The 12,900-nt window shown below is 34.3% G+C and overlaps 1 protein-coding gene across 2 annotated transcripts in view; it reads left to right on the top strand.

Annotated features, from left to right (window-relative positions):
* FMN2 (formin 2) overlaps window positions 1-12,900 on the top strand; it is a gene marked incomplete at both ends in the record, with an annotated part of 335,919 nt that overhangs the window by 294,922 nt on the left and 28,097 nt on the right. For both annotated transcript variants that reach the window (XM_084253323.1, XM_084253322.1), the window contains one exon: window positions 4,585-4,636. In XM_084253323.1, the coding sequence (XP_084109449.1) occupies window positions 4,585-4,636 (52 nt within the window). The remainder of the gene's footprint in view (window positions 1-4,584; window positions 4,637-12,900) is intronic.

Below are 12,900 nucleotides of genomic sequence, written 5' to 3'. Positions count from 1 at the left end.
GAGCCTCAGGTGACTTGATGAAAACTTAAAAGTCATGACAAACCAAGTCTTGTTTCTGTTCATCTATTTAAATGCTTTCTAAGGTATCCATTAGTTACCTTACTCATGATTGACAAGACTGCCATCCTTCTTTGAGATATCAAAAAAGAAATAGATTATATGCAATATAAAGAGTGGGGGAATTAATCTTTTTTCAGATAGAAAATTGGAATCTTTTATATCTTTACTTGTATATAGTTTTGCATATTGTATTGTCATACAGTTTGTTAATATAGGTTGTAAATATATAGGAAACTGCTGCTAAATTTCAAATATTGCCAAAACCCTCTTTGCTGTAAAAATTAACCTAAATTTTATATTGCAAAAAAACTAGGTCAGGGAATAAAACAATTAACAAACATGTTATTATATGAGTTAAAGAGAAAATTCTTATTTTCTGTCACCTTCAGCAAAGCCATGCTTGAAAAGCTGTGTGTATAACATAGGTGGCTCACAACCTGTTTTTTTACTCGAACTGAAAAAAAAAACCTTTTTCTTTAAGATATTGGTCACTGTGTATAAGAAACTTGGATACTCCCTGAATGAATGGCAGAATTATTCTTACTTTAATTCTAAAAGATATTTTAATTTTCAGTAGCTTACTTGCATTTTTTTAATTCGGTAGATTTTGTCTTCATAAGCTAAAAAAACAAATCTTGTATGTCACTAAGTTCACATTATAAGTAGGTTTGAAAGTATTGTGACCACAAAATGTTGATTGTGCCTTCATACAAGCATCATATTGGAAAAGCTATCTCTTTCCAGAAACTTGAATCACATCCCATTTTTTTTCAGAAAGCTTTAATTCCTGAAATTGCCGTACATACAAAGAAAAATCTATTCAGGTCATTGAATTGTTTACTTCAAGATTTGAAAATCTGTACTCTATCACACTTTGGTTTCTCCTTTGTTTATCAAAGGTGATTACAGTTTGAATATACAAGTCCTCTTAGTTTCAAAATCATGTAAAAATAATGGATAAAATAACTTTTTAAAGTATTCTCTACCATTCCAATTTAGTTTTATGATTGTAATATGGGTATTAGGAAGTCAATCTTTGGAAGTCAATCTTCTGCCACATTGGATTTTTTTTTTTCAGTCAAGCTTACTCAATGCAATGAGGCAGGGACTATTTTGGTATACATTAAAAGGAATCATTACAAATACATGAAACCCATTTCATTCTACCCACCAAAATTTAGGGGCTTGTGTTTTTGAAAAACTAGAAATCATATCTTTTTTTATTATTAAAGATTTATTTATTTATTTATACAAGCACTGGGTATAGTCAGAAGCGCGGGAGGGTGAGAAAATTCACCAGAGCCCGAGCCGGGAGCAGAGCAGGCAGAAGGACTGAAGTACACTGCTGAGGGGAGCAGCGGGCGGCAGGAGAGGTCTGCGCGCCATGTGGGACCCTCCTCTGGTAGCCAGGGAGCAGCCGGGGATTGAACTGGCCCTTCAGAAGCTGCGGGTAGCTTCGCAACCCAGCGCTCAACCGCTGCGCCACCGGGGAGGCCCTAGAAATGATATCTTTACCTAAAGGTAATATTGATAAAAAAATAGCAGTTGATATATTGAATTAAGCATAATTATATATCATTTTAAGAATTTTAAAACCATGAAGTTCAACATTTTCTTCTTTTTAAAGATTTATTTATTTATGCAAACAAGAGTTGGGGTGCAGGCCAGAGATGCCGGGGGTGAGAGGATTCACCAGAGACAGAATAGGGAGCAGGATAGGCAGATCCATGGAACTACACTGCTGAGGGGAGCAGCAGGCAAGACAGGAATGGTTTGCTGCACCATGTGGGTAGCTCCCTGACTGGGGTCAAACTTGTGCTTCAGTGGCTGCAGATAGCCTTATAGTGCTGCGTCTTCACCCCTTTCACCACCAGAGAGGCCCCAAGTTCAATATTTTCAATGGACATTTTGAAAGTCCCTGTTAATTATTATTATTATTATTAAAGATTTATTTATGCATACAAGAACTAGGGTACAGATCAGAGGAACGGGGGAGTGAGACAGAGTGGGAAACAAAACAGGCAGATGGACTGAAACACACTGCTGAGGGGAGCAGCGGGTCAAACAGGAGAGGTCTGCTGCACCATGTGGGCAGCTCCCTGGCTGGGGATCGAACTCTTGCTGGAGCGGCTGCGGATAGCTTCATAGTTTATGACTTGCCCTTTGTGCCACCAGGGAGGTCCTCCCTGCTAATTACTGAAGGCACTGTGCTAAATATTTTGTGCATGTTAATAGATTAATCTATTTGTTTAAGATTACATTGCTAATTTTAGTGACAGAATCAGAAATACATATAACTTAGCATCTTTGTTGCAGTGTTTTTAAATTGCACAAATAATTTTCTAATTTTTCTTAAAAAGTTCAGAAATTTTCTTCCATGCTCAATATAATCTGTGTATTTTATAAAAATAAAAATATAGACAGATGAAGTCAATCAGAAGAATGTCTTCCTGAAAATGGTTTGCATGTGGTGCTTTATTGCTTTCCCTTAAGAAAACTTTCTGTCATCCTAGAATTGTTTCTGGAAACAAATTGTTTTATGTTACACAGTTCAGAGCATGTCTTAAAACAAAATATGTTCACATTGTTATCTTTTCAAAGTAAAATCATGGAATATTCATTTTTTTTTACTTTTTTTAGTGTAGCTAATTAGTGATTTGTAAGTTTACATATATAATGCAAAATACAAAGCAAAAAAAAATCTCTCTGCTACCAACTCAAATGATCCTGTTAAATTTTAACAATCCTTGCAAAGAGTGACAGCATGATACTCTATTATAGTTGTACAGGTACTGCACAGACTTCAAACAAACACTGTCTAAAGTTTATAAATTTTAAACAGCTCAAGCTGTACTATTTTGTTTTAAGTAGTAGTAGAAACACTTTGACAGTTCCCAAGTGATCCTGGGTTTGATTTTGGGCACAATTCTAATATTTTAAAATAAATTTGTCCTGCTCCACTTTGTCTTCTATTATCTCCAAATGGCCACAAGTATGACCCAAAGGGAAATGATTATGATAAAGAGACAACTTCTCTCACTGGTTACAGAATTTTTTAATTTAATTAAAAAATTGTTCTATGACACATTGGCTTTCAAAATATGTCACAAAACATTAGTGAGCTGTAAAATAAATATACTGGTTGACTATACATTTTGATCTTATTGAATTGACTTAAAATATTAGAGAACATTGCATGAACTAAGTATTTTGGAAATTGTGTGTGTGTGTGTGTGTGTGTGCAGGGCAAAATATGTAAAAGTGACTGCTATTGTTATTTTATGTGATAGAGTTCCTATATTGTTTTAAATAATTAGAAAATAGTGATGTGATCTCTTTCCAAAATTTGAACTTTGGATTTGTATCAGGCTACCACAAAAATAATCGTGGATAAAGGGGTCCACTATCATCTCTCCATTTTCTATTAGTAGAAAAAATATAAATATTTTGTCTTGTACCCTTTTTTTTAAACATTTATTTATTTATTTATACAAGCACTGGGTACAGTCTGAAGCGCGGGAGGGTGAGAGAACTCACCAGAGTGGGGAACAGAACAGGCAGAATGACGAGGAAATACACGCCTGAGGGGAGCAGCGGGTGAGGAAGGAGAGGTCTGCGCGCCATGTGGGACCCTCGCTGGTGGTCTCCGATCTAACACGTGCTGTATGGGCAGCTTTGCAACCCAGCGCTCAACTGCTGCCACCAGGGGAGGCCCTTAACTTGTACCTTTTTAGAAATAATCTCTACATCTACTCACTTGTGACCTGCTATGGAGAGCACTTAATTATAGAAGGTCACATATCATTATATTTAATTTTTTGACTTGGTTTTTATGCTTTTTCTTGAAAGAACTCTTTTCAACCAATTATTGTCATTAAATCCTTCACAAACAATTCATTAAAAATATGAAATTAATGTTTTTTCTCAGGTCAATATGATCTAAATTACAAAAAAAGAAAAAATGACATGCAATCTAAAATTTTAATTGGTTAAGGAATATATCATATCTCATTATAATTGTATATTATTTGTAATGTGTATGATATATAACTAATATTTATATATATATCAACAGAAGTATGCTAACTTTATGAAAATTAAGTGTTTTCTGTATGTATCTACAATGTTTATAGATTTAAAAGTAACATTCTGGGACCTCCCCTGGTGGTGCAGCGGTTGAGCATTGGGCTGTGAAGCTGCCTGCAGCCTCTGTAGTGCCGGTTCCATCCCTTGCCACACCCACTGCTCCCCTCAGCAGTGTATTTTTTCAGTCTGCCTGTTCTGTTCCCCGCTCTGGCTCTGGTGAATTCTCTCACCCTCCTGCGCTTCTGACTGTACCCAGTGCTTGTATAAATAAATAAATAAATAAAATCTTTAAAAAAAAAAGTAACATTCTGACTTGGGTACATTATAATTATAAATAATGGGTTAAATATATTTAATATTATTTTAATTATATTTTTCTTGAGGTGGTATGACTATTACCATTTTCTCATATTTTTTTTTCTTTTCTTGTATTTTTAGCTAAAATTGACCAAGAGGCAGAGGAGAATTCACTGACAGAAACTCATAAATGGTGAGAATTACTTTCCTTTAATATAAAATTTCTTCTCAGAAAAGTCTTAAATATACTTATATGTTTCATTTCAAGGAACCAATAATTAGCTCAGTTTTTATTCAAGCATTAAAGAAAAATAAACTAATATAATAGTATACTTTAATTCCACATTGAATTTTTTATTTTTGTGACTATTTGGTATATAATCCTGTTAAGTATCAAATTATTGTGAATTGCTTAGCTATTCAAAGGTTTCTAAAAAGCTTTGGGTAGGAGTTAGGATTTGTGGATGTTAGAGATAAATGAAAATAGCAAGAACCTTTTTAGGAAAAAAGGTTGAAGAACTTGGTTGTAGGAAAATATAGGGTCCAGACAGGAAGCCTAGAGCTTCTCTTGTATTCACTTTTAGAATGAGATTTGTAATCATGGAATTACATGTGAAAATGGTCCATGTCAAGCAAATATCAAACAACAATTGCTGGCAAGGGTGTGGAGGAAAAGGAATCCTATTACACTGTTGGTGGGAATCTAGACTCATTAGTACAAAGGGAGAGAAATTGGAGATTCCTCAAAAGTCTAAAATGGATTTACCATATGACCCAGCAATTCCACTCCTAGGTATCTATCCAAAGAGCAAAAAAATACTAATTTGAAAGGAAACCTGTACTCCTATGTTTATAGCAGCACTATTTCCAATGGCCAAGATATGGAAACAGTCTAAATGCCCCAGAACATAAAAATGGATCAAGAAGGTGTGATAAATATATTTAATCGAATACTACTCAGCAATCAAAAAGGGTAAACTTATGCCATTTGTGGCAACATGCATGAAACTGGAAGGGATTGTTCTAAGTGAGTCAGAAATAGAAAGATAATACTGAATGGTTTCACTTATATGTGGAATCTAAAGAAACTAAACAAAGGATCAAGCAAAGATGAACTATAAGACTGGCCCTTGAAAGCATACTGTAGATCTGAGACATTTACTAGGGGGTGGGTTCATGTCAGGGAGGGAGAAGAGTGGAGAACAATGGGAGGGGAGTGTTGTGGATGGTGGTAGGGGACAGTGGACAATTGGTGGTGGGAGATCTATGGTGATTGCAACTGAAGGGAGTAATCCTATTTTGTGAAAAAATAATCGAGGATGTTTAAATACGAACAAAATATAGGAGTTAATAATTTTTAGCAGGTTTTAATATTAAGACCATGACTCAAATCCATAGGGTTGTAAGGCTTGAAAAACTATGCTTCTAGCATTGTAGATGTTCTAGAGAAAAGTTTACTATAAGTAGTCTACAATCATTTTCAAGGAAAGAAAGTTTTTCAGTAATGAAACTAAGAAAAAATGACTGTTATCAGTGAATTACCTATACAAGTATTTCATAAAGCAGATTAGAAATCTCCTTTAGAAGGTTATTATTCGAAGGGCTCATTTGGTTAGAAGTCATAGAAATCATGGTAAGTTATACCTAAAAAGGGATTCCTCAGAGACCTTCAGAATCCAAGATAAAGCTAGACAGACCTAAGAAAGGAGGGGATGAAGCAGGTGTAAACACAGGCCCATCTTCTCAATGTGTGTAAGAGGGTTTACAAATCCTGGTTTCACCTTTTTTTTTTTTTTTTTTAATTTGTCAACTTAGGGGAAATTACTGAAATTTTCTGTGCACCCATTTCCTCACTACAATGGGGAGAGTAATAGAACAATTACTTTCTAAGCAGGTTATGTGCTTACTAGGACAAAGTAAGCACACTATTATTATTTGGTATTTTTTTCACGATGTTTGTCATAGTGACCTACCACTAATTGATCTATTGAAATTTCTCTATAGTTATTATTGGAGATTCTGGAAAGTATGAGTCTAATTGACTTTGAGACAGGTAACATTGGCTTCAAAAGTGCATGGGCTGTGGGTGAGGCAAGTTTTCTAAAGTTTAGAAATAATGGCACAGTGACTTTTTTTTGTGGGGGGGAAGAGGGACAGAGGCTAATAGAACCAAAAAAAGCTGAAAAGAAATAATTTGGTGAATCGTGAATGATCTTTCTTATAAGTTGATTTTTCTTTCTTTATGAGACCCTTTCTTTATATGATAAAAATCTTACATCGCATCTTTGTTCCAAATCATTGTATACCTCAAATATGGGTAAATGCAAATGAAAAGTATTGTTGATATTTTTTTTTTTTTTTTTTACTGCTTTGCTTACCATTTGTTCAGATAGGGAACATAGTTATAGACTGAGACCAGTAGGTGGTCCTGTTGTATACCTTGCAAAATTTTAATCAGAGTAGGAAGGGGGAAATAACTGCATAAAGTCTGGCATCACTGAAGTTGTACATCTGTAGAAAGTGTCAAGGAAGAAGATAGCAACTACTTTTATGAGTCTAGAAGACTAATTAATCTTTCTGATCCTGGTTTTCTTCACTTGTTGTGGGAAGCCAATGTGATCATATAACTATTGTATTAACATAGTAACTAAGCATGCAGAAATTTATAATAAAAATGACAACTTTCCAAGATATTATACATTTTTCCTTCTTTTCAAATAGCAGTTCTTTCAAAGATCCAAAGTTTTCCACAGCTTGTCCCCCAAATGAGATCAGTTCAAAGTCATACTTCTACTCCTAGGGAAATATTAGCGTAGTGCCAATGAAAATATATTTAATCTCTCTGGAAATACTGCGATGTGGAAATTTGCATCTATGCTGATTTTTTAAAGAGCTATGTTATCATTACCACATAAAAATCCAGATTAGTGTGAATAGATGTAGACTTAGCATGCTTCTTCCAGAGAATTGGCAAATTTTTCTGTAAATAATTTAACCCATTACTACAGTTCCACAGTGACTTGGATTTGTTTTTAAATGTTATGAAAATCTGTCCTTACAAAATAACTTAAAAGGTCTTTTTAAATTTTTTTTAATCATTGCATGGTTTAGCAATAACATCATGAGTATATCTGAGAAGAAATGAATTATTCACAATTATTTGAGGATACTGAAATTAAGTTAAAGATAATGAGAATTTGACATAGTTTTCAAAACTGATCTTAAAAATATATGAGCAATGAGGCTACAAGATACTTGACTGTGAATTATTCAGGCAAGAATATACCAGAAAGAACACATAGAGTGTAAAGGCAATAAGAAATCAGTAAATACTATTTTCCATAGGGGTGGGGCCAGTTACATTCCCACCAACAGTTTAAGAAGATTCCTTTTTCTTCCAACCTTGCCCACACTTGTTTCTTGTCTTTTGGATATGAGTCATTCTCACAGGTATTAGGTGGATTTTTTGATGGTTTTGAGATGCATTTCTCATATTATAAATGATGAACATTTTTCTCATATGTCTGCTGGGCATCTGTAGTCTTTTTTGGAGAAATGCCCATTTAGTTCTCCCCGATTTTTGGGTTTTTTTTTCTCTCCTTTTGTTGAGTTCTTTGAATTCTTTGTCAAACTTAGACATCAGCCCTTTGTCAGATGATTATTGGACAAATATTTTTTCCCATTCACTGGAATTACATTTTGTTTTACTGGTAGTTTCTTTCACTGTGTTGAACATTTTTAGTTTGATGTGGTCCCAATTGTTTATTTTTGTCTGTCTGTTTATTTTACTGGCTACTGGATACAAATCCACAGAAACATCCCTAAGCATATTTTGTGGCATATTCTGCCAATGTTCTCCTATGTATTTCATGGTGTCAAGTCTTTACATCCAAGTTTTTTTTTTTTTTTCCATTTTGAGTTAATTTTTGTATTTGGTATGAGATATTACCTTACTAGTTTCATTTTATTGCATGTTCTGTCAAGTTATCCCAATAACATTTATTGTAAAGATTTTCCTTTCTCAAAAGTATACTCTGAGATCCTTTGTTAAGCTCTACTCTCCATATATGTGTGGATTTATTTCTGGGTTCTTGATTCCAACCCATTTGCCTGTGTGTCTTTTTTTGTTTGTTTCAACATTATATGTTTTAATTATCATATCTTTGTAGTATACTCTGAAGTCTGGAAGTATGATGCCATGATTCATCCTCCTTTCTTGTCAGATTTCTTTGATTATTTGTGATCTTTTGTGGCTCCATATGATTTTTAATAATGTTTGTTCTGTTTCTTTAAAGAATACCATTGAAACTCTGACAGGGATTACATTGAATATGTATATTACTTTGGGTAATATAGCCATTTTAACAATGTTAATATTTTGATCCATAAACAGGGAATACCTCTCCACTTATGGAAAATAGTATGGAAATTTATCACCTTAGGGTAGGGTATTTTTTTCATAAAAATATGAAAAATAGATCTACCATATGATCCAGCAATTCCATACCTCGGTATCTACCCAAAGAATGCAAAAATCACTAATTTAAAAGAATATATGCATCCTATGTTTATTGTAGCACTAGTTACAATAACCAAACTATGGAATCAACCAAAGTGCCCAAAGACAATTGAGTAGATTAGGAAGGTCAGTGTATGCACACAATGGCATACTACTTATCTATAAAAAATGATGAATTTTTGTTATATTATGACAACATGGACTGGAGTGGCATATGCTAAGTAAAATAAGTGGGAGAAAGACAAGTACTAGATGGTGACACATGTAAAATATGGTGAGGAGGGCAAAGGATCAGATAAAGCCAAGCCTATAACATACCCTAGAAATCTGACTGTGAAATTGAGGTTACCAGAGGAGGCAGAAAGGGAGGAAAGTAAAATAGGGTGGGAGGACAATGGACTATCTTGGAGGCCTATGGGTGCTTTGTGGTTTGGTAGCAGCAATACCTGAAGGTGGTGACAGTAAACTAAACAATGGAGAGAAAATAAAACAACAACAACAACAACAAAAACTACCAACCAAAAACTTCCTGGGAGCAAATGCCACAGAAAGAAAATAAATCTCCAGAACCCAACACAGAAGAATTTCTCTGCTTGACACACAAATAATTCAAAGAGCCATAATTAAAAACTCAAAGATAGAAGATGGAGAAAATGAAAAGAAAGCTATTTGAAACATAATTGATGAACAGGCAAACAAGATTGAAACTTTAAAAAAGAAATTACAGGAACTGAAAGATGTTAAAATATCAGTGGAGGATCTAAAAATGTTCTGGGAAAAAAGCCACAAAATTAGAATAGATGACAAGGAAGAATAAATCCATACTCTTGAAGATACAGATACAAAGAGAACCAAAAAGAAAAGGAAAGAGAACACAAAAGAAAATAGAATGAAGAAACACTATGAGAATTATATGATACCATGAGAAAAGATTCATAGGCCCCAGAAGAAGAAGAGAGAGACAAGGAAATTGAAAAATTATTCAAGGAAATAATTGAATAGAACCACCCAAACCTGAAGTTGGAAATGAAAATAAACATACAGGAAACTAGAAGGATTCCAAACTAGCATAATGAAAGGAAAATTACAGCAAGAAACATAATAGTCAAGAAAAACTTATCTGACATTGAATTCTCTGAAGAAACACTACAGGCAAGAAGAGAACACAGTAACATATACAAAAACACGTAAGACAAAAAATGCCAGTGAAGAATACTTTATCCTGCAAAGTTCTCCTTCCTTTATGAGGGAAACATATGTACCTTCCAGACCAAAAAGGAAAAAAAAACAAAAAACAAAAGTATTCAGAAAGTTGCTACCACTAAGCACCCATTCCAAAAAAATATCATAAGATGCCTTAAAATCCAAACCAACAGAGAAATGAACTAGAAGAACTGAACAATATACTGAATGGAACCACAAAATGGTGAATAAAATGGCAATAACAAAGTTACATATATCAGTAATCACACTAAATGTAAATGGACTAAATTCACCAAGCAATAGACATGCTTATTTCCTACTGACATAATGTTTCCTACTTTCTCCAGGAACACACCTAAGCTCTAAAGATAAACATAATTTGAAAGTAAAACATTGGGAAACAATTATACAAGCAAATATTCCCCAAAGGAAGGCAGGGGTGGCCATGCTTATATCAGATAAAGTATACTTTGAACTAAAAATGGTGACAAGAGGCATAGATGGACACTATATAATGATAAAGGGAAATAGATACCAAAAGATGTAACAATCATCAATATATACTCATCAAATGAATGAGCAACAAAATACATTAGACGATTATGATTATCTCTGAAATAGGTATTAGAGAAAATACATATGTGGTAGGAGACTTCAACACATCATTCTCATGAATGGACAGCTCAATGAGATAAAAATAAACAAGGACATAAGACCTAAATAAAGATCTAGATCATAATGGGCCTAACAGACATCTACAAGACACTGAACCCCACCCAAAACCTAATACACATTTTTTTCAAGTGCACACGGATCATTCTCAGAGTTGATCACAAGACAAACATAAAGAAGTATGTGAGATGGAAATTATACAAAATATCTTCTCTGACCATAAGGGTGTTAAACTGGAAATTAACTATGAAAACAAAGTAAGGAACCCCCTCATTACATGGGGAATGAATAACCTGCTACTGAAAGACAACTGAATTAATAAGAAAACCAAAGACATAATTAAAAATTACCTAGAGACAAATAACAATGAACAAAATTTTCCAGAATATATGGGGCACAACCAAATCAAAAGCAATTGATGGATTCAGTAAAATTCAATAAAATTCCAAAAATAGCCACTGCCATTTTCAAGGAAATTGAACAAATATTAATGAAATTCATATGGAATAACAAAATCTTGAAATAACCAAAGCTTTCCTGACTAAAAGAGGGAAAAAAAGAGGTATTACAGTCCCAGATTTCAAACTATACTACAAAGCCATAATAATAAAATCAGCATGGTACTGGAACACAAACAAGCACAGATACCAGTGGAATCAAAAGCACATAAACAAACCCACACATGTATGGTCAACTAATGTGTGACAAAGGAGCAAAAAATATACACTGGAATAAGTTAAGTCTTCAATAACTGTTGCTGGGTAAACTGGACTACTACATGCAATAGAATGAAACTACTCTATTATCTCACACCATATTAAAAAAAAAAGTCAAAATGGATGAGACTCAAAGTAAGACCTAAAACCATAAAATATATGGTAGAAAATATAGGCAAAACGCTTCATGACATACACCTCAGAAACATCTTTGAGGATTCTTCTCCAGAAGCAAGGAAAACAAAGGAGAAGCTGAATAGTAGGGACTACATTAAGCGAAAAAGCTTCTGTCTTGATGATCTTTAATTTTTATTCTTATGAATATAACATGTAGGTTTCTTTTTTTCCAAACTCATGCAACTTATTTTTCCTTTTCACCTTCAGTTATATCCACTATGTTTCTAGTTAGGTAAAAATAAAGATAATTTTTGGGGCCTCCCTGGTGGCGCAGGCAGTTGAGTACTGCATTGTGAATCTGTTTGCAGCCTCTGCAGCATGTGTTCAAGTCCCAGCCGGCCAGGGAGATTCCCACATGGCGCGGCAGACCTCTCCTGTCGTGCCCACTGCTCTCCTCAGCAGTGCTTTCAGACTGTCTGCCTGTTCTGCTCCCCAATATGTCTTGGGTGAATCCTCTCAACCTCCTGGATCTCTGGCCTGTACCCCCAGCTATTGCATAAATAAAAAATAAATCTTAAAAAAAATATGATTTTCCCCAAATCAACAAAAAACTATGAACCAGAGACACTTTTAGGGGGGCGGGGGCGGGAGGGGAGGGATTGGGGTCAGAATGGGGGGGGCTGCAATTGTATGGGGAATATAACAATAAAATTTATAAAAAAAAATGATTTTCCTAAACGTCTAGACTTTATTTGAAATACATATTTTTCATACATCTCCAACTCTTTCAATACTATTTTGCACACTGTTGAACATATGCATTGATCTATGACATTTATTTTCCTATTTGAGTTTTCCATCTTCTTCTATTCTACACGTGTTTCTTTGTGTCTGTTGTTCAGATAACATACTCATATGGTTTCAGCTACTCACCTTTGTTAGGCATCTCTTAGATTTTGTATGATATAAGATCTAAGGCATCTCTTAGCTATTTCTTTCTCTTGGACATATCCCCCACCCATTTTTGGAAAAGAAAGCAAGAACGTCCTACATTGTAGCACTTCTTTGGAAGTTTATCTGTTAAATGATATTTTCAGACATGCTAGTTCTCAAAATTTTATTCTCCCTTCACTCCTAAATTACATGGTTCACCCCAGGAAATGGTGTTCACACATGCACAGTGGCTGAGACCAAGACCATGAAAAATGCCCCATTTGATGAGCTACTAAA

Source organism: Talpa europaea, assembly GCF_964194135.1.
Source record: "Talpa europaea genome assembly, chromosome: 14".
NCBI lineage: Eukaryota > Metazoa > Chordata > Mammalia > Eulipotyphla > Talpidae > Talpa > Talpa europaea.
The sequence above is the reverse complement of the archived record's forward strand: the minus strand, read 5'-3'. Positions and strand labels throughout refer to the sequence as shown.